Below are 26491 nucleotides of genomic sequence, written 5' to 3'. Positions count from 1 at the left end.
AAAGGATTAAAAGATTTCATATTTATCACTGATTTATTCTTTCTGAAGATGTGAGCGCATAAACTCTCTGTTAAAGGTCAAATTCAGAATGTTTTGTTGGGTTATTGTTGGGATCAGGCCAACATTTATAAATAAAGAACAATCAACAACTCAACAATGAGTTAAAAAAATGCCCCCAAACACTAGGAACTTGTTGCTTTGATGATGTATTTTCATAATTAATAACAAAACCATAAAATATGTTTTTAAGAAAAGAACATGGTTAGAAGAGTCCAGACATAGATTTCATTACATTACATTACAGTCATTTAGCAGACGCTTTTATCCAAAGCGACTTACAGGAAGTGTATTCAACATAGGTATTCAAGAGAACTACTAGTCACCAGAAGTCATAAGTGCATCTCCTTTCTTAAACAAGCATCTAAAAGCATAAACCAGAGCAAAAGTATAGTGCAGAGGCAAATTACTACGAAAAATTTCAAAGAAAGTCAACAACTTGTTCACTTCAAAAGTCAGTATTTTTAATATAGCTGCCATAATAAGGAAATGCATTCATCTTTACAGGGTGCTGAGATACTTTACAGTATTAAAATGCATCATGAGCCAGTCATGATGCAAAAAATAAAATAAATTAACAAATAAAAATTTCACTCCCTGAGATCAATAAGTCAGCAATTTTATTCTCTTTACAGTACGAGGTTGGATCGACGTCATCACGCCAAAGACTCCTGAGTTAAACACAAAAAAACGCTGATTGTACAAAACCTGAATTTCTTTGCTCCTAACGTAGTGTGAAGCAAAACTTGTGTTTTTTTGTACATTTTGTACATAAATCTCTTTATTTCTTATAAATGTGTGAGTCTCTTCTCTTAAATCTGTGAATTTCTTCTCCTAAATTTGTGAGTTTATTCTCCTAAATTTGTGAGTTTATTCTCCTAAATTTTGTGTGATTATTTTCTTAAATTTGTGAGATTCTTCTCCTAAATTTGTGAGTTTCTTCTCTTAAAATCACAAAAACACCAAATTGTGAAATGTGTTAAAAGATGAATAACATTTAGGTCCAGTAGCTTTAAACATCAGATACAATCCTCTTAATTTTAGAGTCAGTAGTGACACTGAGCGCTGACCTCTGACCCCTCTGATGGGATGAAAACAAAAAGTTTATTTCGGAGCACATATCATGTCCACATCATTCTTCTGTCACACTGAGTGAGAAGTATTTAAAAGTAATAAAAAACAACCAATACATAATTAAAAACATGAAGGTTGAACGATGAGCATTAAATAAATGTGTTGAGAACAAATGAGTTGCATGACATCGACTGTCCGTCCTTCACTCTGTTCACAAGTATCCGTCACCAGAGGGTTCAACTGACCGGCTGCTGGACATCAGAGCCATCTTCTCCAGGAAATCACTTGGCAGAGCCGGACTCAACCCCGACCCGGCGAAGTCCAACAGCTTTGGTGTGAAAAGCTGCGGGAAGCATGGTGAGGAGCTGCAAGGGGGAGTAGGAGGAGGAGTAGGAGGAGGGAGCAGGAGGCCGGTGGATTCAGAGGTCTTATCGTCGTCCTCCTGACTCAGCTGCTCCTCGCCAACGCCGCTATCGCCTGAATCCACGCTGAGGAGCTCGGGGCCGTCGGCCTGCAACGTCTCGACTTTCTCGTACCCGGAACAGACCTGGATGGAGCCTCCACCGCCTTCGAACAACTTCTGAAAATCGACTACTTTGGCGTTCCCTTCCTCGCTCTCCTCCTCGCTCTCCGACACATTGATACTATCCGCCTCCAGGCTCTCTTGACTGACCTCCTCGCCGCTGCACACGCCTGAATCCAGACTCTGGAGCCTGACGCGCTCCACCTGGATCTTCTCAACCTTCTCGTAGTCCGACACCACCGGCATGGACTCACTGCCGTTGCCGCCTTCGGAGAGCAGCAGGCGGATGTCCACTTCTTTCCCTCTCACTTCCTGTTCCTCTTTGACGGTTTGACCACCGACGGGCCCGTAGGGTGTATCGGCGGCGATGGGCGCCAGATTCCCCGCGGTGAGCGAGGAGACGGGCGGAGGAGAAGGAGGAGGACCCAGCTGGGAGTAACTGGGGTTGGAGAAGTTGGAGCTGGTGGACTCGTGGACCCTCTCGCTTCTCATCTTCTCGAGCAGCGCCGCCTCCAGGCCGCACGGCGTCACGGCGTCCACGGCTGAGGTGACCTCCACGGAGACGATTTCCACGGGTTTGAGGAGGGAGTGAAAGGACTCGCTGGTGAAGGGAGGGCTCAACCAGTTCTGTGGGAGGAAAATGGGTTTAAAAAGAGAGGAATGTTGGAAGTGGTTTTGTTTCTATTCTCTTCTGCTACAACGACCCAGTTTTAACCTTTCAGATCTAAAGGTCACATGACTCATTCTTCTCCGTCTGGTTTCTACATGAGCTGTACATCCTTCTGGTTTTGTGTCATGTTGAGCTCCGCCTTTTTCCATTATATGTGTTCATTTCTTTAAATCTGCATTAATGACTATGTTTATATTATGATTGGTTATTTGAGTCTCACTGTTATTTCCAACCTTGTTTCCAGCTGCAAAGGGCAGATGTCTGGGCAAAAAAACTTAAAGAAACAAGAAATGTGAACATCTATCAGCAAAAGACAAACTTTTAAACAAAGCTGTGAATAGAAGAGTGAAAATAGACGAATATGAGTCTAATGGCCGAGACACGACTCCTTATTAATGCTGATGATGACCTCTCGCTCTGCTTCACCATAAATATACTTCAGCGTTGTTTTCATCTTGATAAAAACACATCAACTTATGCAGCTTTAATGTGTCACGCAAATTAACGTCTAAGTTTGCAAACACAAAAAAACCCAGATTTAATTATGAATCATGAGCTCACCTGGACATTTATATCCTGCAGGAAGGATTTCCCCGGGTTGGGAAGAGGCGGACCTCTGATTCTCTTCACAATGTAAACCCTACGAAACAGAATGACGTCATCTTAAAACATGAGAAAGAAAATGATACTGTTCTTACACATGGAAAATCATAATGTTTGTGTGCTTACCAGGTGGTTTTGTCGGTCTTTAAGCGTATGACGACCAGAAACACGGCGAACGCTGCTGCAGTGGCGACCATGCTCAAAACACCCACGTTAAGATCTGACGAACACAGGAAATAATAACAGTATTTATTACACTGTAAAAAACAGATCTGGGTTGTTTCCTGTAATTATTCTTCTACACAATGACATTTTAAGACATTTTCTAGAGGGTGTAATGTGGTGCAGGTAAAGAGATTTCTAAAGAAGTGTTGCGTTTGAAAAGACTGCCTTTTAGTGGCAGCCAATCAGTGAGCAGTCCTGTGACCTTTGACATGTCAGGCATTTTGCATCTCTTTGTCGTCATTTTGCATCTCCCTGAAGTAATTTTGCATCTCTTTGTGGTCTCTTTGTGGTCTCTACGCATCTCTTTGTAGTCATTTGGAGTCTCTCTGTGGTCATTTGGAGTCTCTTCCGGTGTCTCTTTGACTGACATTTTGTAAGTAAAGGCCAAGAAGTACCTGTGCCCAGTAGACCTGTACAGTAATCCATCCATGATCATATGCTAAACATAACTTATATCTTCCTGAAACACATGAACACGCCTCCCAGCCGCACAGAAAAATAATTATTGATGCGAGCTGAACTTCGCTACCTGACTGGTGATTTAAGTTAGATTTTTATAATAGAGTACACCTGTTTAATTAACACAAAACATTTCCCAACATAAAACACTTCCCATGTGATATGTGATTTTCTTTTTTCCAGGAGTTCAAGCCATGAAACAAACCTTTGAATGCTCAACAGCACTGAAAGGTAAATGAACTCCAGAAGCTTCAGAGGACGCGACATTCCTGACAAGTTTTATTCACACTGTTAAACTAAACCGCATAAAATTATATTTGGGAGCTTTTACCTGACGGCTGTTGTTTTGTTCTTCCTGTGTGGGACACCCATGATGCAGTGGGGCCCCAGTCGCTCCAGGTCGACCTGGTATTCGCATCAGCGGCCTTCACTCGGAGGCGAGCCTCGTACCTCTCGCCTTGCATCAACTGATCCGTGTCCAGGTCCACGGAGCCGGTCCAGTTACATTGTACATCTTTAATGTTGTCTCTCTGCACAGAGGGATCCTGACGAGGAGGAAACGTGCGGGTGATCAATAGGCAGATTTCTATTTTCTGTTCATGCATGGATCATTTGTGCAAATCGTTTAATGCTGAATGGCTTCAACGCCTCTACACATCTCTGAGAGAAAAAACAAACACACACCGTCCACGACTGATCCTTGGCTTTCCACTGCAGTTGGCAGGCGTACAGTCTTAATCTTGAATGCTCGGTAGCTTGGGGGATCCAGGAGATGGTAGTTAAGTTGACGACCGGTTGTGGCGGAGGATACAGCTTTACTGCAGGGGCACAGTTTGTTTTAGGTCAGCATGAGCAGCTCACAAGGAAAGTCACATGATGCGGTGTATGTTGTTTATTGTACTCACTGTGACAAGCTGGCTTGTATGACATTTTTGAGTTTGAATCACAGAGTTACATGTCAGAGTAATGGAATATATTTGGATGGTCTGAAACTGAGAAGAAAAGAATAATACCTTAATCATTCATGAGACAATACAACACCAAATGAGCTCTAAATGAGTGTAGGGGCTTTGGCCGTCGTGGTGTTTTTGGTTGGTCATAAAGGTGATGATCTGCTGGGCAACTCATAGGACGGTCGGATTAAAAGCTCCAATAGTCTTAATTGTAGAAATAAATGCTTCATCAGTGTTTGTCAGAAAAGAGTAAATGAGGGGAACTTTTTTCTTGACCATAGATTGAAACAACTCGTATCTCTCTACGCTAGCTACAACAAACATTTGGTGAGCTTAGCTTAAATATTAAAAAACATTTTAAAAAGTGCAAAAAACTAAGTAAATATTTCCACCAACTCACGTTGCCTTCTCTTTTGAAGTCCATGGAGCAGTTCTTCAGCGTCGGTCTGGAGGCGTTGACCGACTCCAGCTTGCAGGAGCTTTCCCTTTTCACTCTTCTACTACTGAGGGGAGGGAAAGCATGTTTCTTTTCATTCTGCTGCTCTCATTACAGTTTTTCTGGATACTGTGTGTTTGAGTTTCAGTCTGTACCTAATTAGTTTGCCGTCTATTGTGCACACGTTGTCTGGATCAGTGGACGCAGACGTGCTGTTCCACACACAAGAGATGAAACGATTGTAGTCGGTGTAGCAGGTGAGATCTGTGCGGCCTAACGGAGAGATGAAAGAAAAGGAAAAAATATTAATTTTTTTTGCTTCACTTGAGTCTTGTGTAACGAAAGATCTAATATCAAAATACGCATCAAGTTATCAAAATATAAAAACAAAACACTGACTGTCATCGAGACAATTCTCTTCTCCGACAGCGCAGACGCAGAGCAGAGCCAGAGGAAGAAACAGCAGAGGGGATTTCTTATTTCTCTCCATTTATGGTCTCCTCAATCTTCTTCTTTTTTTGTTGTTGGATTGTTTAGTTTTTGCAAAGCCGAGGCTTTGATGGATTTCTCTTGCTTCAGGCTGCAATTCACTGCTTCCTCCGTCTTCTCATCCTGTGCAGAGGGATGATACACACACAAACACACTGAATGCTGCAACGCTTCTTTATTTTGTGGCATTTGTAAGTTTAATTCTGCACACTCAAACACACACTCAAACACACACTCAAACTCAAACACACACACAGCTTCCCCTGGCCACAAATACAGGAAGAAACAGGTGTGACTCCAACAGGTGATGGAAAAAACAGAAATGGAAACGTTTCGGATCCTGCCTCGGTGTGTCTGCTCACATTAGACACCTGATGATGTGCTACTTTGACAGGAAATTCATCGTCAAAGATCGTTATTAGCAGCAGACAGTCTTTGCCTTTTTTATTTGTATCTTTTATCTTTTACTTTATTGAATGAATCCTCAATCTGGGTACTGAACAGCACTTAAAGCCGCTGTGTTCAGTTGTTTTAAAACCAGCTTTGTTTTCACCTCTGACCACATCCCGCTCCACCCAATGACACAAGTTAAACCACTGTTTTCAGAGGGTGTTTAGTTATTCATTAAGCATTTTTTAATTTGGGGGTCTGTGTATCATAAAAAGAACAAACTTTTGCACACCGGTGGGTCGACTGGTGCGTAGGAGAAAACCTACGGTGGACAATATAGAGCAAGAAACTCCCTCACACTATTTTCTTCACTTGAGATATTAAGTGACAACATTTTTGTACATCTTTCTTCTTCACGTTTCTTTACAACGTCACATCTTGGCACCAAAGGCCTAAAGTATCAAAAATACATAGTTTCATGTAGAAAGAGTGTCTCTGAAAAAGCTTAAAATGCACATTGACATAATGAAAAACAGCTGCCGTAACAAGAAAAAAATGTATAATACGAAGTTCAGAATTAGTATGAGCTTGATAAATATGTCTGTGCCACACAAAAAAAACAAAGCTCAAGGTCCACGTACTATCTTTGAAAGCTTTCGACCACATCTCACTGACCATTGGTCTTAAACCGGGCTCAGACTACAGGAGATTTAAAAAATAACTGATTATCTAAATTGGGAGGAACTTCACTCACGTTCCTCTCTCAGATGATCAACATACACACACTGCATACACAAACTTATAATAATAATTTACTAATTAATAATGCTTCCCAGCAGAAAATAAATTAAAGCAAAAGTCTAATTACTGTGGAAGCCTCGGGGGAAGCAATGTACCGTACCCCTCGGTCCCATAAAGCTCGATGCAAACAGAAATGTTAATGCAGTCATCAGAAGGTATAAGACACAGATTAATAACAGGATTGTTCTGGTTCTCCCTGATGATCTGACTAAACTACTTTAATGAAGAATGTGAGCACAATATGACATATGACTGACATAAGTCTTAAAAGTAGATTTTGACCCCTGACCTCTCTGCAAGGCAACATGTCGGGGTAACAATGCCGGACGGAGCAGAGTTGATTTTTAATGAATGAATGAAGTAGCTTCAAACATGATAAACCAAAAACAGCTGTGCATTTTTTTACATTACCATCAGGAGGTAAATGTAAACAGCAGCATCAAAAACAAGTCTCTGGGCGGATAACACCGTCCGCATTTTAACATAAAAAAAGCACAAAGCATCATTGATGTAAACACAGAGGTTTAATCGGGACACAACAAAAGGTCCCCAGCAGCTTATTTTTCCAAAAACACAAAAGCTTAGAATGGCCTAAAGCTGCAGTGAACAGTGAACCTGGAGCTCCTCTGGCAGTTTTCTGTATTTACTGAATAAAAAAAGTCAAATGTGGATGAAAGCTTTAAAGATTCGTCGACCCCCCGGAGCTGAAATGATTTAGCTCCACTTACTTCTGATGATGGCATTAACATTTTTGGGTGATGGCATCAGTAAAGGATGCCAGAGTTGTCAAATTCTTACACATAAGTGTCTTTAAAGAGAATGAACATTGTCCAGTTTGCAGAAAAAAAATCTGGTGAACACGCTTCTTCATCGATACAATCAATCATCCAACCAGTGGATCGATATCTATATCTTTGTAGTTTGATTAAATGTGCTCCTTCTTATATTGTCTAATTAGCAAAAAACAAACTTGTATACTTGAAATGATCTGTTATGTGAAAAGAAAAGAGGACCAACAACAGTCTCAGCAGCTGAAACATCAATCATTAATAAACCACAGTAAAGCTCTGCAAAACGCTGTGTTCTTAAAAGACAAAACAGGCATCAAACCGACGTCTCATAGAAACCACTGTGCACTTTCGGGTCTCACATCCTCTTTCACCGCCTCATGACTCGAATAAAAGCTTCACAAAGAGGTGAAGCTGCCAGATTTCCAGCGTCTTACCTGTTGGAGCAGCGGCTCAGGGTCTGCTTCAGAGCGCTGCCTTCACTCCATGTGTCGCCCTGAGAAGGAAACATACAAATATCAGGGGCGGTTTTTTTCTTCTTTTTTTTTTATAATCTCTGAGGAAATGACAAACGTCCAGAGATAAAAGAACGTTTTCTTTGAAGGTCACTACTCAGAAACACAATCACAGATCAATATCAGACAGAGCTCTCTCTCTCTCTCTCTCTCTCTCTCTCTCGCTCTTGATTTGAATCCACCTATGCTTGAAGGTGTGAATATTGAAGTCATCATCACCTTTAGAGTTTCTGTGGTTAGCACTTAACAGAATGTTCTTTCGGCTGATATTTGAGAACACATTCTGCTTGTTGTGCACCACTTTGTAGAAGCTGATGGAGGTATTTCAGAAGGAAAACATCAGGATCCTAACAGCTGGATTGTGGCCACTTCAGTGTCCACGCTGCCGTTTTTATCCCCCTCTACAAGTCAATGGTTCCTTCTCCTTAACTTCCCCGCAGACTGTTATTTCCCCAAGTCTGTTTTATGAATTTACTCTGAGCAAACACACGAACACAACACACTTAACCTGTGATTCTTCTCTTTTGGCCTTTGTGGCAAAACATGTGATGGATACTGAACGGTTCTCTCTTTCACATCTGAAAAACCCTGACATTTAGTCAAAAACAGGATGGCAATAGGTGTGTGTGTGAGTGTGACAGTGTGTGTGTGTGTGTGTGTGTGTGTGTGTGTGTGTGTGTGTGTGTGTGTGTGTGTGTGTGTGTGTGTGTGTGTGTGTGTGTGTGTGTGTGTGTGTGTGTGTGTGTGTGTGTGTGTGTGTTTTGGTGGTTTGTGGTTATAATTCAGTTCAATTCAGTTTATGTTGTAGAGCCCAGAATCACAAATTACAAATTTGCCTCAGAGGGCTTTAAATCTGTACACATGAGACATCCTCTGTCCTTAGACCCTCACCTCCTCTGTCCTTACACTCCTCTGTCCACCCTCACATCCTCTGTCCTTACACCCTCACCTCCTCTGTCCTTACACCCTCACCTCCTCTGTCCTTACACCCTCACATCCTCTGTCCTTACACCCTCACCTCCTCTGTCCTTACACCCTCACATCCTCTGTCCTTACACCCTCACCTCCTCTGTCCTTACACCCTCACCTCCTCTGTCCTTACACCCTCACATCCTCTGTCCTTACACCCTCACATCCTCTGTCCTCCTCTGTCCTTAGACCCTCACCTCCTCTGTCCTTACACCCTCACCTCCTCTGTCCTTACACCCTCACATCCTCTGTCCTTACACCCTCACATCCTCTGTCCTTACACCCTCACATCCTCTGTCCTTACACCCTCACATCCTCTGTCCACCCTCCTCCTCTGTCCTTACACCCTCACATCCTCTGTCCTTACACCCTCACATCCTCTGTCCTTAGACCCTCACCTCCCTGTCCACCCTCACATCCTCTGTCCTTACACCCTCACATCCTCTGTCCTTACACCCTCACCTCCTCTGTCCTTACACCCTCACATCCTCTGTCCTTACACCCTCACATCCTCTGTCCTTACACCCTCACTCCTCTGTCCTTACACCCTCACCTCCTCTGTCCTTACACCCTCACCCCTCACCTCCTCTGTCCTTACACCCTCACATCCTCTGTCCTTACACCCTCACATCCTCTGTCCTTACACCTCCCCTCACATCCTCTGTCCTTACACCCTCACGTCCTCTGTCCTTACACCCTCACATCCTCTGTCCTTACACCCTCACGTCCTCTGTCCTTACACCCTCACCTCCTCTGTCCTTACACCCTCACCTCCTCTGTCCTTACACCCTCACATCCTCTGTCCTTACACCCTCACATCCTCTGTCCTTCCCTCACATCCTCTGTCCTTACACCCTCACCTCCTCTGTCCTTACACCCTCACATCCTCTGTCCTTAGACTCCTCCCTAACACATCCTCTGTCCTTCCCTCACAGGGGCACAGGAAAAACTCAGAAACCTCTGGGAGAACGACAGAGGAGGGATCCTTCTCCAGGATGGACAGAAGTCAATAGATGTCATGTGACCAGAATGAGCAGCATAACAGAGATACAACACATTCAATGTATATGACATAAATGATTCATATAATAAGACTACTTATAATAACAGCAGCAATTATTACAGTAGAATTATAATTATGAAATATTGATAGTAATGTGATTAATAATAATAATGGAAGTAGCAGTGGGTGTCAGTCGGCTCACAGCAGGAGGCCGGACTACGGTCCAGGTACCACAACGATATAACAGCCCACTGCAAACCGACCCACAAACACCCACAGCCCCAAAATGCAAAAACTAACTCTGCATGATAACAAATACAGAACATGTCTTTTTTATCAAAGCAACTTTTTTTTCTTTCGATTTAATTTCCGTGCACAGGGGAAGTTCTTGCAGACAGCCCGGTCACCTGTTTATGAGGTTTTACTAAAGGTCAGATGTGTTTTTTCTGAGAACTCAGATGTTCCATTACTCTACTTCCTGCTAACGGCACTTCCTTTTCTTAAAACAGCACTGATTGCAGATCATGTCCTCAACAATCATGATCACTAAATTAGACCCAAAGCTGAAGTATACCTTTCCAATTATATGCATTATAGGAAAAAAAACTAAACAAATGTGCCAGTAATCAGGAAGTTATATTCTCACTTGTTCATAAAGGTGAGAAAAGGAAGCTGAACAGCTCCTCTTAAAGCCGCAGTGCACCGAGGTGTTATTAGATCCAGGCCACTAAACCAACAGCAATCACAAAAACATCCAAAATACACATTCAGGTGTTTCATTCACTACTTTTATCTTTTTGCATCTGTAGATTTATTCTAAATTAACCAAAAGTTACCTTTAGTTAATGCCTCATTAGCATATGCAAACATAACATTATAGAAAACTTGTAATACAGAAAATGATGGTATTCATGTAAATAATCAACTGGTGAAGTTTCATGTTGATATCTATTAGTTATTTTTTTACCCTATTCACCTGTAGAGTCTTCAACATGTATGTAATTTAACTAAACATATCTTTAAAGGACGTTTTCTCTAAATGAGTTTTTTCTCAGACTCTGATCCATAAATCTCCACTTCAGTAGCTCTTACATACACCAAACTTTACAGCTTCATTCCTCTCTATATTCTGAAGGTTTCTACAGAGGGGTTTGTTCAGATGTCATTCATAAACTGATTTATACAACATTTATTACTTAAAACATGCAGAAAATATATTTTTTTAATGACTTAATTTCTGATTTATGTTCTGATACAAAGAGATATCTGACATTCCCAAATTCTTATCCAATGTTCAACTTTATGTTCTGGAAATGCATTAAGATGATGCCACATTTGCATATCTAAACATAACATTTCATTGTCACGTCCTCTCCACTAGATGGTCATTCTGGTCCTGATCACCTGACTTTCTCTCCCCACCTGTCTCCACTTCCCTCATCAGCCCTGAACAGAAACACCCCCACATGAAACCTGTCTGACTCCTCAGCTTGGTCTTCTAGTCCAAACCCAAAGACACAACAAAGACAGCTGTGATCTACTCGGCCTTTGAAAGCAGGTTTTATATTTTACTGATCTAAACAACCTTAATTTAGTTCTGATGGAACCACATAACACAACTGTAGAAGTGGAGACATGAAACAACCAGATATATCGAGTGAAAACCACTTGTATATTCAAATCGAAATCCACTCGACAGTTTCAGTGAGAGTTTTTTATCTGATCTGAGAGTATCAATCAGAAGAACTATAATCAGAGTTAAACCAGAGCACCGTTTGAAGTTCTGCAGTTTAGACTGATAGCTGAAACTTGTATTTTCCCCCAGCAGCAACGGCATTATTTTAAATAAATGTGTCTGTGAAAACTGCAGTAGAAGTAGAAATACCACATTCTAAAAGTACTCCATTAGGAGTAGGATTCAAAAGTATTATCAGCGCAACAAAAGTAAAGTTCTCGTTAAGCAGAATGGTTCCTTTCAAAGTAAGTTATTGAGTATTCAGTTGTTATCCTTTATGAATACATGTAAGAGTATTTAAGTGTTTTTTCAACGTAGTGCCAAGCTGAGATACTTTGTATAATACTAAGTAGATTAGTAGTATGATAAACTCCATCATATCATATAGGCAGAACATGTGTTTTTCTTTAAGTGTCAAATACATTTTATGGAGTAAAAAGTACAATATTTCCCCCTGAAATGGGTAGAAGTATAAAGTAAACATTGTACTTAAGTACAGTAATCAAGTAAATGTACACTGAAGAAGATGGTTCAACATATACTGTCATATTTTGTTTATATTAAAATATATATGTGGTATTCAGAATGACCAAATGTAGCCCAAGTTATCCACTGATTCACTGAATTATGAGCCTGATTACAATTTATTCACCGGCTCCATGTGTGTGATCTCAGGGAACTAGATTATTTGTTGGACGGGTTAGAACCGGATCAGACGGGTGACGTTCTTCGACAGTTTTTTGGCGTGTTTTAAAGGAAAAGTTTGACATTTTGGGAAATCCGTTCCGCTTATATTCTGCTTATTTGCTGTCTTGGCAAGAGTTGGATGAGAAGATTGATACCACTCTTGTATGTGGATGCTAAATATTAAGCTACAGATGGTTAGCTTAGCATAGCTTAGCATAAAGGCTGGCTCTGTTCAAATTTTAAAAAATCTGCCATCCAGCACCTTTTACTTATTTACACCGTAGACTAAGAAGTGGATGTAGTCACCATGACGTCACCAATTGGTTTGTAGAATGCTGTTTTGAAGCGTCGAACTCGGCCATCTTGGCTTTTTGCAACCAGAAGTGACACCAGAGGGCGGAGCTAAGTACAACTGAACTCTGAATTAGACAGTTTTATGTGACCAAAAACACACTGTGGAAGTGTTAAAGCTGTAAGAAGAAAACACGGACAACTCCCAGACCTGTCAATCAGTGTGTGAGCTGATTGACAGATGTCCTGATGGACAGGAGAGAGAATTCAGCTTTAAGACACTTCAATATTCGATTATCTGTTCAGAAGGTTGCAGCCTGGTAACAAAATCCCCTATCAAGTGGCATTATGGGAAGTGTAGAATCCAGTGTTTTGTTTGCAGCTTGACCTATATGAGGGAAGTTTTGCTTCATAAACTGTGATAAGTTAAATGTGACCAGCTCATTAGACATGACTCAACGTCACTTCACAAGTCTGCACTTTATCAGCCTCTTGTCTTCATGACACTTTACCTCTTTCTAACATCGCTAACTGAGATCCGTGTTTGTGCTGTTTGAATCTTTCTTTTTCTACCATTTGGACTTCCCCTTTAACAGGTACTCTGTTCTCTCACTTTCCTCTCAAAAGCACGGAAACAACCGCAAAATACAAAGAAAAGCACCCTCACACCAACCACTTCCTAACCCCCCTTTCTCTTCCCAGAAAGCTACTGTTGTTTCTAGTAAGACAATAAAACAAACTCATGCACTATCCAGCCAGTAAACTCTTCATTTCGTGTTCTCTAGTAAACTTTTTCTTTCCTTGGTGCAAAGACTTCTTTGGGCCTTATACATCCTCTAACAGCTGCTGTTAGCAGAAAAGAAAAAGCTAATTCAGTCAATCTTGTTCTTTTTATTATTTTATTGAACCTTATTTACTTATCCAGGACAATCCCAGTGCATTAACGGATGAGAGGAAATACAAATAATCCAATTATGTCACCTCCAAATATATGCATTTATTTTGATCTCACCATGCAAGGTGCCACCTGCACATCAGGAGCCTAACTAACATTCATACACATTCATACACACACATTCATACACAGCAGAACAGCCTGCAGGAGCAATTTGGGGTTAATTGTCTTGTCCAAGGACACATCGACATGGACTGCCGGAGCCAGGGATCGAACCGCCGATTGGAGGAGGACCCTGCTCTCCACTGAGCCACAGCCGCCCCCTTACTACATTACTTACTTACTTACTTACTTACTTACTTACTTACTTACTTACTTACTTACTTACTTACTACTTAGTTTACTTCACTTACTTACTTACTTACTTACTTATTACTTACTTCACTTACTACTTACTTACTTACTTTACTTACTTACTTACTTACTTAGTTACTTACGTACTTACTTACTCACTTACTTACTTACTTACTCACTTACTCACTTATTAACTTACTTACTTACTCACTTACTTACTCACTTATTTACTTACTTACTTACTTACTTACTTACTCACTTATTAACTTACTTACTTACTTACTTACTTACTTACTCACTTACTTTACTTAGTTACTACTTACTTACTTACTTACTTACTTACTTACTTACTTACTTACTTACTTACTTCACTTACTTACTTACTTACTTACTTACTTACTTACTTACTTTACTTAGTTTACTCACTTATTACTTCACTTACTTACTTACTTACTTACTTACTTACTTACTTACTCACTTATTAACTTACTTACTTACTTACTTACTTACACTTACTTACTTACTTAGTTACTTACTTACTTACTTACTCACTTACTTACTTACTTACTTACTTACTTACTTACTTACTTACTTACTTACTTACTCACTTACTTACTTCACTTATTACTTACTCACTTATTACTTACTTACTTTCACTTATTAACTTACTACTTACTTACTTACTTACTTACTTACTTACTTACTTACTTACTTACTTACTTACTTACTTACTTACTTACTTACTTACTTAACTTACTCACTTACTTACTTACTTACTCACTTACTTACTTACTTACTTACTTACTTACTTACTTACTTACTTACTCACTTACTTACTTACTTACTTACTTACTTACTTACTTACTTACTTACTTACTAGGTCAAAGCTAATATACATCTGTGGTCCCTGGAGCACTAAACAACACCACAGGACCTCAATACTTTGAAGTTGTCAGCTAATCATCAAAGGGTTTATGAGCATTCAAACCTGAAACTCAGCAGACACATTTCACTGAAACCTGTTTTGAGTGGAGGAGTGTGGTGAGAAAGATGGAGGAAGAAATGAACATAAGCCACAGCATAAACATGTGGGAGTAAACAGCTCAACCTGAAGCAGCAGCAGAGACTGAGCAGAAGAATATTATTATTATTATTATTTATCCAACATTTACTCGATAGATTGCTGCAACATTTGGAGCAGAAATATTTGACATTTCTGTATAGGTTGACAGAAATGAAATATTCATGATACCGACTTTTCCTCAAGCTCCAGCATCAGGTCAACATTACAATTTGTCCACATTCTTTGTTTGGTAACATCAGCAATATTAGCATTAGCATTGAGAGCATTAGCATACTAGCCTCAGAGTATGCTAGGTGCTACTGATACGGCCTCTTAAACACCACATTAAGAGTTATCTGGGTCTCTCTCTCTCTCTCTCTCTCTCTCTCTCTCTCTCTCTCTCTCCTCACACCCCCACACTGTTTCCTTTTACCTCCGTCTTTCACTTCCTCCCCCATCTCTCACCTTCTCTCACATTCCCACTATATCAAACCCCCACGTAGTCTACCTGTCTTTCTCTCTCCTGTTTACCATCTTCTGCTTCTTTTGTTGGTTTTATGGTTTATTATTAATCAACCCTTTAGTGTTTGATAACTTATTTCTGATACTTGTTCTGTTGTTTTAATGAGTGTTGTTGCACAAAATCCTCTTTGCTGCTCTAATACATCACATTTATTTTATATTTATATTTGCATACATATTAAGTGCCGCTGTGGGACTAATGAATAATAATATCTTATCTCTCTTATCTTACTGGGAAACAGATGTGAAGAAAAATGACTTCATCGGTGAGTATTTTCAAAACAAAGTTAAAATAAACTCTTAGTTTGAAAGAGTTCACACTCTTTTTTAAGATTTGTCTAAAAGAGGTTTGTTTCCACGGTGACACACTTTCAACCTTAGACTCCTATTTCCTGTCCAATTACCAGAATATAATGCTGTCATTGTCGTATTTTAATGTGAGAACATGAGAGGCTATTTGAAACTTGAAGCGAGTGGACCTTTAGTACAAATATACAAAACTGCTACCGAACAGGCCTTTTCTATCATCATTATAACCATCCAACACACCAAAAGCACCTTTTAATCTATCATCAAAAACACTGAACACAAAACTTCCCTTTATCACCCTCCCCATCATCATAACCAGCTTCAATTCTCGTGACCGACTCATTCATTCAATACCCCGAAAGATAAAGTTGATATATATCAAAATAAGAAAATCACTCATGAGCAAAGATAAAGTACAGCAGAACCTACCTGCTCTGTGTCTGTCTGTGAAGAGCTGCTGATCGATTAGTCACCATGTCTGTAGACTCATTCAGATGAGATAAAATACTCTTTTTTCCCCTTCAGAAGCCAGATCGCTATCAAGACTGTAAATGTGACGCATAGGAAAGGTTTCTGAGCAAAGAAAAAAAAAAAAAAAAAAGCACATTTTGTGCTGCGGTTGGTGTGGTTTCCCTGACGGTAGTATCATGGTGAGCAGCCATGTTTCAAGAAGAGTGTTAAAGAACAGGGTGGAAACCCTTTAAGGACCGGCTCTCTGTTCTCGTTTTAAGTTTAGCAGTTCAGTTTCAGGCAAAATAGATACTCATCATATGTGAGAAGTAGCAGTAGTGTGTGCTTCCCGGACTAAAGGGTCCTTAAAGGGCAGACATATCTGATGGGGAACTGAAGCTGATGACTTTTGTGTTTTAAAGGGTTAGTTTGGATTCACCAAAGTATAAAAACACAAACAAACTAACCGGTTGAACAGTTCTTTGAGGTTAAATTACTGTTTTTGTTAATGGAGTCTTCGAAGATTGAATAGATGACAATGAAAATATTCTAAATAAAGCGTACGCAGTAACTGATATTGATATTCTCCTCGACCTCACTGGAGCTTTCAACACCATCAACCACAGCATTCTTCTCTCCCGCCTCAACTCCTCCCTCAACATCACTGGTACGGCTCTCTCCTGGCTTAAATCATATCTCATAAACAGACAACAGTGCATCAGTATCAACAACTGCACCTCCTCCAGCTCTCCTCTGTCCCAAGGCGTCCCCCAGGGTTCGGTGCTTGGTCCTCTTTTATTCATCCTCTACCTGCTCCCTCTTGGAAATATCACACGTCAACACGGTCTCCACTTCCACTGCTACGCCGATGACGTCCAGCTCTACATCTCCACTAAAGCCATCACCACTGCTCCTCACTCCACTCTGACCAACTGCCTCACTGACAATGAATCATGGATGCAAAGCAACTTCCTGAAACTGATAATTCGGACATGATCATTCAAAAGCACCGGACATGGGGCGAAAGAGCCTTCTCCACAGCTGCCCCCTCCCTCTGGAACTCTCTCCCCAAACATATCTGAGACTGCAATGATCTTTCAATGTTCAAATCAGAAATCAAAACTCACCTCTTCAAAACTGCTTTTAATGTCTGACTAATGCTATGTGTTTTAAGTTTTAAGTTTTTAGTGTGTAGCTCTTAATGATCATTTTAAATGTCTGTAAAGCGTCTTTGAGTACTCTGAAAAGCGCTCTATAAATAAAATGATGTTCATTTAGTAAATGATGCTCCATTTACAGTCAAACAGACCATATTTATCGGATGCGCAAAAAACAACATGGTGACGGTCGTAATCCAAGATGGCCGCGGCCAAATCACCAAACTTGAGGCTTCATAACATCAGTCCACAAACCAATGGGTGACTTCACGACGACGTCACATTTGAGTTCAGCCTGATGAATTAAATGAACACTAAAACATTAAGGTTTAAAGATAGAACACTTGAAAGTAGAGGCCTTATTACACAGCTGGTTTATTCATAAACCATTTCTTTACATTTTGTTATTGAAGCTGTAAATAGTTTAATTTGACAATAACCTCTCATCTCGTCAGGAAAGAGCCTGGAAGACGTTCAAATCGGGGAGTAAAAAATATAGAATAAAACCCCACAACATGTCTTGTCTAAAAGTCCTAAAAGTTCCCTCCTTACGTCCTTTCCTAACCACGTTTACCTGACCTGGTTTGAAAACGTCACAAGGTCAAGGAAAGATGTGAAGGAGAGTTGATGAGGATTTAGGAAAAGACAGCTGTGGTTGTCAGAGGATCCGACTCCACCTTCACTAAACTACGTAAATATGATGCACGGCTGATGTGACTGACATGAGTCTGGCGTGGTGATGTGTCGTAAACTTATCTTACACTTTGCAACGTCATTTCTGATATTGTGATAATTCATGTTACATAATCATGTCTATGTAAGAGCTCCTTCAGTGACGGGCTGCTGCTTCACTGGCGGTTTGTGAAAGAGAGATAGCACAGAACCTCACTTCCTGCTGTCACTACTTCAGAAATTTACACAACCAAAACCTCAATTCATTCACATGCAATATTAATTAAACTGTTCAATATCCGTATTTCCTTTGGGCATAATGCTTTTTACTGTTTAATTATTGATTGATAGAACTTTCTCATCCTTTTTAACTCATGCTTGTAGTTATTGCACTAACCCCTTTGCTGCTGTAACAATGAAAATGACCTTGTTGTGAAATAAAGTATCATCTTAAATGTGGACAACAAGGATGGGATTGAAATTAAAAAGAAATATAGGGGTTTATATGATTAATAATGAGTTGATTGTTTTGATTATAGAGGTTTATGTGTGTATTTCTCCCTACTACTTTCTCAGACGTGTAATATTTTTTAATTAATGTTGTTTATGAGAATTTGTTGTTCTTGTTTTGTTTTTAACTCATTTGTTACATGTTTGAAGTAAATAAATACATATAAAATGAAATGGTTTTCACTGTCAACTCATATTTATCAACATGAATCCCATTAGATTATGACTGAAGGAAAATAATTGTTAAATATCTGCAAGATTGGCACATCGATTGTTTTCATGGTGCTCCATTTTAAATGAATTGGGGGACATCATCATCTCCTTTCCTTTGGTAAAGGAAGGTCCAGTGTTTCCTTTGCTAAAGGAGCTAAGAAAAGGAAGCATTGAAGCACCTTTCCTAACATTTAGAGGGTTTAAACAGCTCTCATCATGGAGGCCACTAAGACACTTCAGGTCATTTCACTCAGTGAGGAACCTTCATAAACAAAGAGGACTTTCAGATAACAGGTGTCTGAGCCGTGTGCATCACTTTTTAGTGTCCCCTGGAAACAGCTTCTGTGTGTTGTGAGTTTCTAACACATCCGTAACGTTGACAAATGAAACTTAACCAATCAGCTGTTCTTACATCTATATTTGTGTGCAGTGACTCTTAAAAATGATGAATCATAAATATTAAAAATGATTCATTTTCACATCAGTGTTGGTTTGACCTCAGAAAACTATTTGTAAATCATAGTCAGCAGAGAAATGAAGTGTGACAATTACGAACAGAGCACGAATAGCTGTCACGTTTCATAAGATGGACCAAAAAAACAGAAAACTTTAAATGCTCACGCAAGTTTTTGTCATCAGAGTTCAAACTGAGTCAGATGTTTTGCCGCCATCAAGTGGAAACTTTGAATTTACCACCATGAGTTAGGATTTTATTTGTCTGTAGATTTCTCCTAAATTCACCAAAAGTTACCATTAGATAATGCCTAATTTGTATAGTGAATCATAACATTTAAGACAACTTGTAATACAAAAAATAATGTCTTAATTTAATCAATCAACTGGGGATAATAATGATGAAATCTATAAGTTGAATACTTTTTGTCCCCTTGAATGACTTTGTTCCTTCATATATTGTCTAAATAAAAGTACACACATTAGTGGACTAAATGTCTAAAGAAAATAATATTAATATTGAAACAATCAGGTAACAAACCCCTTAAATGAAGAAGGGTATTTCCTCCCGTTCAGTCGGTGCCAGCAGAGCTCATGATAAGAGAAACAAGGTCTTTATCACATGAACACACTCACCGGTTTTGGCTCGAGGCGGTTACTCCCTCCGGCTGGAACAAGAACAAGAACCCGGTTTACTCCTTTAGTGTCGTTCAACATCCGTCTCAAAGAGAGAATGTTTAGAAATGTATTACTTGGAGAGATGACTTGACAATTGACTTGTTCAAACCGGAATTTTACAAAAGCTTCACTTCCCTTTTCAGGTTAAGCCATGTTCTCTTTATTATTAAGAGGGTAAAGTCATTGACCTTTGAATTAGAGAGGAATGGAATTCATCCAAACGCACTTAGGAGCCAAGTTCATAGTTTTAATGTAAAGCGAGACTCTATTACTCTAGATATTTACTGGTGACACTGCAAATAAATTATAAAAAATGTATAAGAATATTTAGAGTTAGTAGTAGTATAAAACATTTTTTTATTGTATTGTTATTACTGTCTGACAATTTGGGAATCAAAAAGATAAGAATCTAGTTCTGTAATTCTATTTTTTTTGCCTTTATTGGACGTATTTTTCCTCCCCTTCTTCATGCAGTGTGTGTGTGTGTGTGTGTGTGTGTGTGTGTGTGTGTGTGTGTGCGTGTGTGTGTGTGTGTGTGTGTGTGTGTGTGTGTGTGTGTGTGTGTGTGTGTGTGTGTGTGTGTGTGTGTGTGTGTGTGTCCAACAATCAAACTCAAAGTGAGCTTCTATACCAGCCGGCCAAACTAAACTCTGCTTTCAGGTCAGTTTTGTGTCCCTTCTGTCTTCATCTTAAAGACATAAAGACGGGTATATATATATATATATATATATATATATATATATATATATATATATATATATATATATACATGAGCTTTCAACAACTAAACCGACTCATTGTGATTCAAAGTGCAGCTCTGTTTTATTCCAACGTGAGCATCACAGCTGTAAACAAACCTTTTCCAGTTTTAAAACATATTCTTAGGTATTTGGTCAAGTCGTCTCGTTCGGAATGTAAAAAGTCCCTCAGTGATGTTTGTTTCTATCAGCCATTGGTTTTTATGTCAAAGGAATCCTTTCACTTTTTGGGGAAAATACATTTTTTGCTAATGAGAATCTTGATACCATTCTCATATCTGTACATTAAATATGAAGCAAAGCCAGTAAGAGGTTAGCTCAGCTTAGCATAAAGGCTTGTCTTTTCTTCGTTCGTTTTTTTATGCAAACAAGATGTGACATGCTTCATGTGTTAAAGCTGCGTTCTCTCTCCTGTCCACCAGGGGGCGACTCCTCTGGTTGTATAGAAGTCTATGAGAAAATGACTCTACTTCTCTCTTGATTTATTCCCTCAGTAAACATTGTAAACATGAGTTTATGGTCTCAATCTCTAGTTTCAAGTCAAGATGGGGGAGAACGAACGGAACCGAGCCAGGTTAGCTGCTCTCCCATTTCCAGTCTTTATGCTAAGCTAAGCTAAGCTAACAGACTGCTGGCTGTCGCTTCATATTTAGCATGTACAAGAGTGGTATCAATCTTCTCATCTAACTCTCGCCATGTCAGCAAATAAGCAGAATATTAGCAGGATGTATTCCCCAAAAAGTCAAACTCTTCCTCCACCAGTCCGATCCGGCCTTTAACCCGTCCGCCTCCTGAACCAATCACAAATGTTTCCCTCGTCCTTCGGAGATGACGTGCTCGGGCACGGCGCGGGTGTACCACTCCGACCAGCCGCCGTCGTACACCGACACCCCCGGGTGTCCGCACTCGTGGGCCGCCAGCGCCACGGTGCACGCCGTCACGGCCGAGCCACAAAGGACACAGACGGGGCGTTCGAGGTCCACGCCGGCCCGGACGAACAGAGCCTGGAGCTGCTCCCTGGGCAGGAAGTGACCCGACGGCGACAGGAAGGAGTGGAAGGGCACGTTGATGGAGCCGGGGATGTGACCCGGTTCAGTGTCTGTCGACCGGAGAGAGGAGGATGAGTGGTGGGAAGATTTAAGAGAAACATCTTGTACAATCAACCACATTTTACAGAAGCTCATAATGTTTGTGACATTCGGACTGAGGTGGTGATTCAGCATTAAGGGGAAATACGCCACCTTTAATGTGGAAGTCCCTTCAAAACCGTCCATCACGCTGCGCCGTCATTTCCCAACACAGTGACATAACTGGCGTGAAGGTTCCATTAGTAAGTTTTTACAAAAGTTCCATTGTATAAAAACTAAAAAACAGAACTTCCTCGTTTTCTTTGCTTGTGTTGCAAACTGGCTTCCAAGAATGAAAATTCAATCCCAAAATACGAGCGCAGGATGTTATGGATGAGGATCGAGGCTGGGTAGCTGCATTCTCTCTACTGACCAGCAGGGGGCGACTCCTCTGGTTGTAAAGCCCTTTGTAACTTTGTTTTTGAAAGGTGCTGTATAAATAAAGTTATTATTAATATACTGTACATTTAGTGAGTAGGGAAAACAATTGATTAAAACGTTTAATACCAATACCAATGCTTTACTTTGAAAAGTAAGAGCATATTTTCAACAAAATCCTTTCTGCATTTAACAAAATAAGACAAAACTTTACCAACATAGAATACAGACAAAAAAATCATATTTTAAGTTTGCAAATATCTTATTAAAAGTTATTCAATGCCTCAGACATATTTTAATCCGTGCAAAGTGAGTTTCATTCACTCTATTTGGCCAAACGGGGAAGACCAGTTCCTCTCACACTTCCCTAAACTTTATATACGGCTTAGAAAACAATGAGGTCAAAGTTCACTGTCGAGACTACGTTCACATGTGGTGGAGTTTCACCTGTGATTAGGCACATCTGTGTGTGTGTGTGTGTGTGTGTGTGTCTGTGTGTGTGTGTGTGTGTGTGTGTGTGTGTGTGTGTGTGTGTGTGTGTGTGTGTGTGTGTGTGTGTGTGTGTGTGTGTGTGTGTGTGTGTGTGTGTGAGAGAGAGAAGATAAGGCACGTAGTCTGGGTGTTCTTTCACTGCCTACAGATCTGCATATCTAAGAGTGGACAATATCTACAGATTAGGGTAAAACAAAAACTATCAGGAACTCATTTTGTTTTTGCTGACATAAAAATGTATAAATGTTGTGCAAATTATTATATACATATATACAGCCCTAATTTGTTGCTATACTTAGAATATAAAATAAACATCAATGAATATTATTATTGTTGTTTCTTATCAGTTTATGTACAATATAACTTGTATTTGTCACCTGCTAGTGGACAGCAGTGACCTTTTATGACCTTTCTTCAGATTATAATTCAAGTTGTCTGAGAGGAAACTAAACTGTCTCCTCTTGGTAAAGTGAGACTTTGGCCAATCACAGGTCATTTCAGAGAGCAGCCGCGTCTCCTTAAAGTTACGCTTCCAGAAAAGGAAAGCGTATTTTGAATTACAATTTGAGAGAAGAATGTATTTTGTCGTGGATTATGTGTGCTTTCACGCGGGAGACTGCATGTCGTGTCCAGTAGGAACCAAGAAGTTTTGTTTGTGTTTTTGTTTTGTTTCATTTTCAGAGAGATGTTAAGCCAAACTGTGATGTGTTTTAAATAAAACTAAAGAAGAAGTTTTGTAGTATTTTTTGTTTTGTTCCAATTTACAACATTAACCACCTGTTTTAAACTCTTAAACACTAAGACTGTTATCCGAGTGAGAATACATTTCCCTCAAAATGAAATATAAAGGTCAGTTAAGTTGTAATGGAATCATTTTGTAGGAGACAGGGTTGCAGAGAGAGAGCGTTCCTATTGGCTGTTCTGTAAATGCAGCCACAGTTAGACATCCATTCAGGAGGCAAACCCCGGATTCAAACATTGTACATAAACATTGTACATTGTACACAAACATTGTACATAAACTGATAAGAAGAAAAATCTATATTTATATATTCATTGGTGTTTATTTTATGTTCTAAAAAGTAAACTAAAGCAACTTATCAGGGCTGCAGATACGTCATATTTTGCACAACATTCATACATTTTTATGAAAGCAAAAACAAAATGAGTTCCTGAACTCTTTCTTTTACAAATTCAGAGTTTTTGTCTCATGTATTTGAACATTGGGACATTTATATATATATATATAGATATATTTGCATACATTTGCCACAGTTTCTTAATGTATATATTGATTAATATCATGATATTGATTTGAAGTGATTTGCAGGTTATCCAGCTCCATCAGTTGAAGTACAAACTCATTCAGCTGCTCCACAGACGGCTGAGTTCAGCATCTTATGACTGGATTCTTGCTGCAGTGTTCATGAAACCTTTATTTATTGATCATCATATCTGCTCTCATGTCACTCCTCCCGATCCGATCAACGAGAGAGCAGCGTCAGTAAGGAGTCACTGCTCTCGGGAGGATAACGCTGCTTTAGTTAAACTCAGGCAACAGAATCCAGTGTTGTGGTTTCATGAGAGAAATAAACCTAGTTTCACTTCAGCACAATTCAATAATAGCTGTATAGCAGAAATAATAATAATAATAATAAAAACAATACTTCTAATAAAAACGTCAGTAGTGGATATAACAGGATGCTAATGATAATAAAAGCAGTAATAGTAGTAATAATGACTAATAAAAAGATAATCCTAATAAAACCTGCAGGTCATGTTATGGTATTACACTTATGCATATATTACTATAATAAACCTACAGGTCATGTTATGGTATTTAACTTATGCATATATTACTATAATAAACCTACAGGTCACTGTTATGGTATTTAACTTATGCATATATTACTATAATAAACCAACTTATACAGGTCATGTTATGGTATTTAACTTATGCATATATTACTATAATAAACCTGCAGGTCATGTTATGGTATTTAACTTATGCATATATTACTATAATAAACCAACTTATGTTATATTATATAATAAACCTGCAGGTTATGCATAATATTTATATTTATAATAAACCAACTTATGCATATATTACTAGGTCATGTTATAATTTAACTTATGCATATATTACTATAATAAACCTACAGGTCATGTTATGGTATTTAACTTATGCATATATTACTATAATAAACCTGCAGGTCATGTTATGGTATTTAACTTATGCATATATTACTATAATAAACCTGCAGGTCATATATTATATATAAACCAACTTATGCATATATTACTATAATAAACCTGCAGGTCACTGTTATGGTATTTAACTTATGCATATATTACTATAATAAACCAACTTATGCATATATTACTATAATAAACCAACTTATGCATATATTACTATAATAAACCTGCAGGTCATGTTATGGTATTACACTTATGCATATATTACTATAATAAACCAACTTATGCATATATTACTATAATAAACCTACAGGTCATGTTATGGTATTTAACTTATGCATATATTACTATAATAAACCTGCAGCTCATGTTATGGTATTACACTCAGGAGGATTCTTTAGTTTGTAGCCTGCAGCAGAGGCTGAAGGTGACATTAATGAATCATTCCCTACCACAGTGTCCATAGTTTACAGCTCCAGCTGAAGGGAGCAGGACTACTCACTGTCTCTGGGTTCGGGGTCTACTCACTGTCTCTGGGTTCGGGGTCTACTCACTGTCTCTGGGTTCGGGGTCTACTCACTGTCTCTGGGTTCGGGGTCTACTCACTGTCTCTGGGTTCGGGGTCTACTCACTGTCTCTGGGTTCGGGGTCTACTCACTGTCTCTGGGTTCGGGGTCTACTCACTGTCTCTGGGTTCGGGGTCTACTCACTGTCTCTGGGTTCGGGGTCTACTCACTGTCTCTGGGTTACTCACTGTCTCTGGGTTCGGGGTCTACTCACTGTCTCTGGGTTCGGGGTCTACTCACTGTCTCTGGGTTCGGGGTCTACTCACTGTCTCTCGGGGTCTCTGGGTTCGGGGTCTACTCACTGTCTCTGGGTTCGGGGTCTACTCACTGTCTCTGGGTTCGGGGTCTACTCACTGTCTCTGGGTTCGGGGTCTACTCACTGTCTCTGGGTTCGGGGTCTACTCACTGTCTCTGGGTTCGGGGTCTACTCACTGTCTCTGGGTTCGGGGACTACTCACTGTCTCTGGGTTGGGTACTCACTGTCTCTGGGTTCGGGGTCTACTCACTGTCTCTGGGTTCGGGGTCTACTCACTGTCTCTGGGTTCGGGGTCTACTCACTGTCTCTGGGTTCGGGGTCTACTCACTGTCTCTGGGTTCGGGGTCTACTCACTGTCTCTGGGTTACTCACTGTCTCTGGGGGGTCTACTCACTGTCTCTGGGTTCGGGGTCTACTCACTGTCTCTGGGTTCGGGGTCTACTCACTGTCTCTGGGTTCGGGGTCCAGTCCCCTGAACCTGCGCGCAGGCCTCGCGTCCACCACCTGGAACGCCTTGGTGTCCAGGTTGTCCAGGACGTCCTCGTAGGTCTTGACCCAGGAGCGCTTCAGAGAGGCCCTGAACTCGGTCGGAGCCGGTCTGTCGCACCTGTCGCTCACCTGTCGACCCTCCAGCTCCCAGTTGGAGAACCCTCCGTCGAGCATGGACACCCCGCAGTGCCCGAACGCACGGAACATCCACCAGACGCGCGGCGCAGAGAACGCACCGAACCCGCTGGCGTCGTACACCACCACGTGTGTGTTGCGTTCGAT

The 26491-nt window shown here is 40.1% G+C and overlaps 2 protein-coding genes across 5 annotated transcripts in view; both read right to left on the bottom strand.

The window, feature by feature from the left end:
* Positions 1-198: 198 nt before the first annotated feature.
* LOC129095377 (uncharacterized) lies at positions 199-19986 on the bottom strand. 4 transcript variants are annotated; one of them, XM_054603797.1, is made up of 11 exons: positions 19903-19986; positions 7906-7964; positions 5400-5612; positions 5156-5273; positions 4965-5067; positions 4517-4603; positions 4296-4429; positions 3943-4156; positions 3054-3147; positions 2886-2964; positions 199-2281 (listed from the first exon to the last, which is right to left on the bottom strand). In XM_054603797.1, the coding sequence occupies exons 6-11, from the start codon at positions 4539-4541 to the stop codon at positions 1343-1345; spliced, it is 1485 nt and encodes a 494-aa protein (XP_054459772.1). In that variant the 5' UTR covers positions 4542-4603; positions 4965-5067; positions 5156-5273; positions 5400-5612; positions 7906-7964; positions 19903-19986; the 3' UTR covers positions 199-1342. The 4 variants fall into 4 exon arrangements, with proteins under 4 accessions (XP_054459772.1, XP_054459773.1, XP_054459771.1 ...); XM_054603798.1 differs by lacking the exon at positions 19903-19986 and adding an exon at positions 19808-19827; XM_054603796.1 differs by lacking the exon at positions 19903-19986 and adding an exon at positions 16241-16349.
* A 760-nt stretch (positions 19987-20746) lies between these two features.
* The window catches only part of LOC129095381 (3-mercaptopyruvate sulfurtransferase-like), a 6026-nt gene continuing 281 nt past the window's right edge, over positions 20747-26491 (bottom strand). Inside the window, exons 1-2 of the mRNA XM_054603803.1 lie at positions 26167-26491; positions 20747-21801 (exon numbers count right to left, since the gene is read on the bottom strand). The exon at positions 26167-26491 is cut by the window's right edge and continues 281 nt beyond it. Coding sequence (XP_054459778.1) covers positions 21503-21801; positions 26167-26491 — 624 coding nt within the window. The 3' untranslated portion in view covers positions 20747-21502. The remainder of the gene's footprint in view (positions 21802-26166) is intronic.

The sequence above is a fragment of the Anoplopoma fimbria genome, chromosome 9 (assembly GCF_027596085.1).
Source record: "Anoplopoma fimbria isolate UVic2021 breed Golden Eagle Sablefish chromosome 9, Afim_UVic_2022, whole genome shotgun sequence".
NCBI classification, from domain to species: domain Eukaryota; kingdom Metazoa; phylum Chordata; class Actinopteri; order Perciformes; family Anoplopomatidae; genus Anoplopoma; species Anoplopoma fimbria.
The sequence above is the reverse complement of the archived record's forward strand: the minus strand, read 5'-3'. Positions and strand labels throughout refer to the sequence as shown.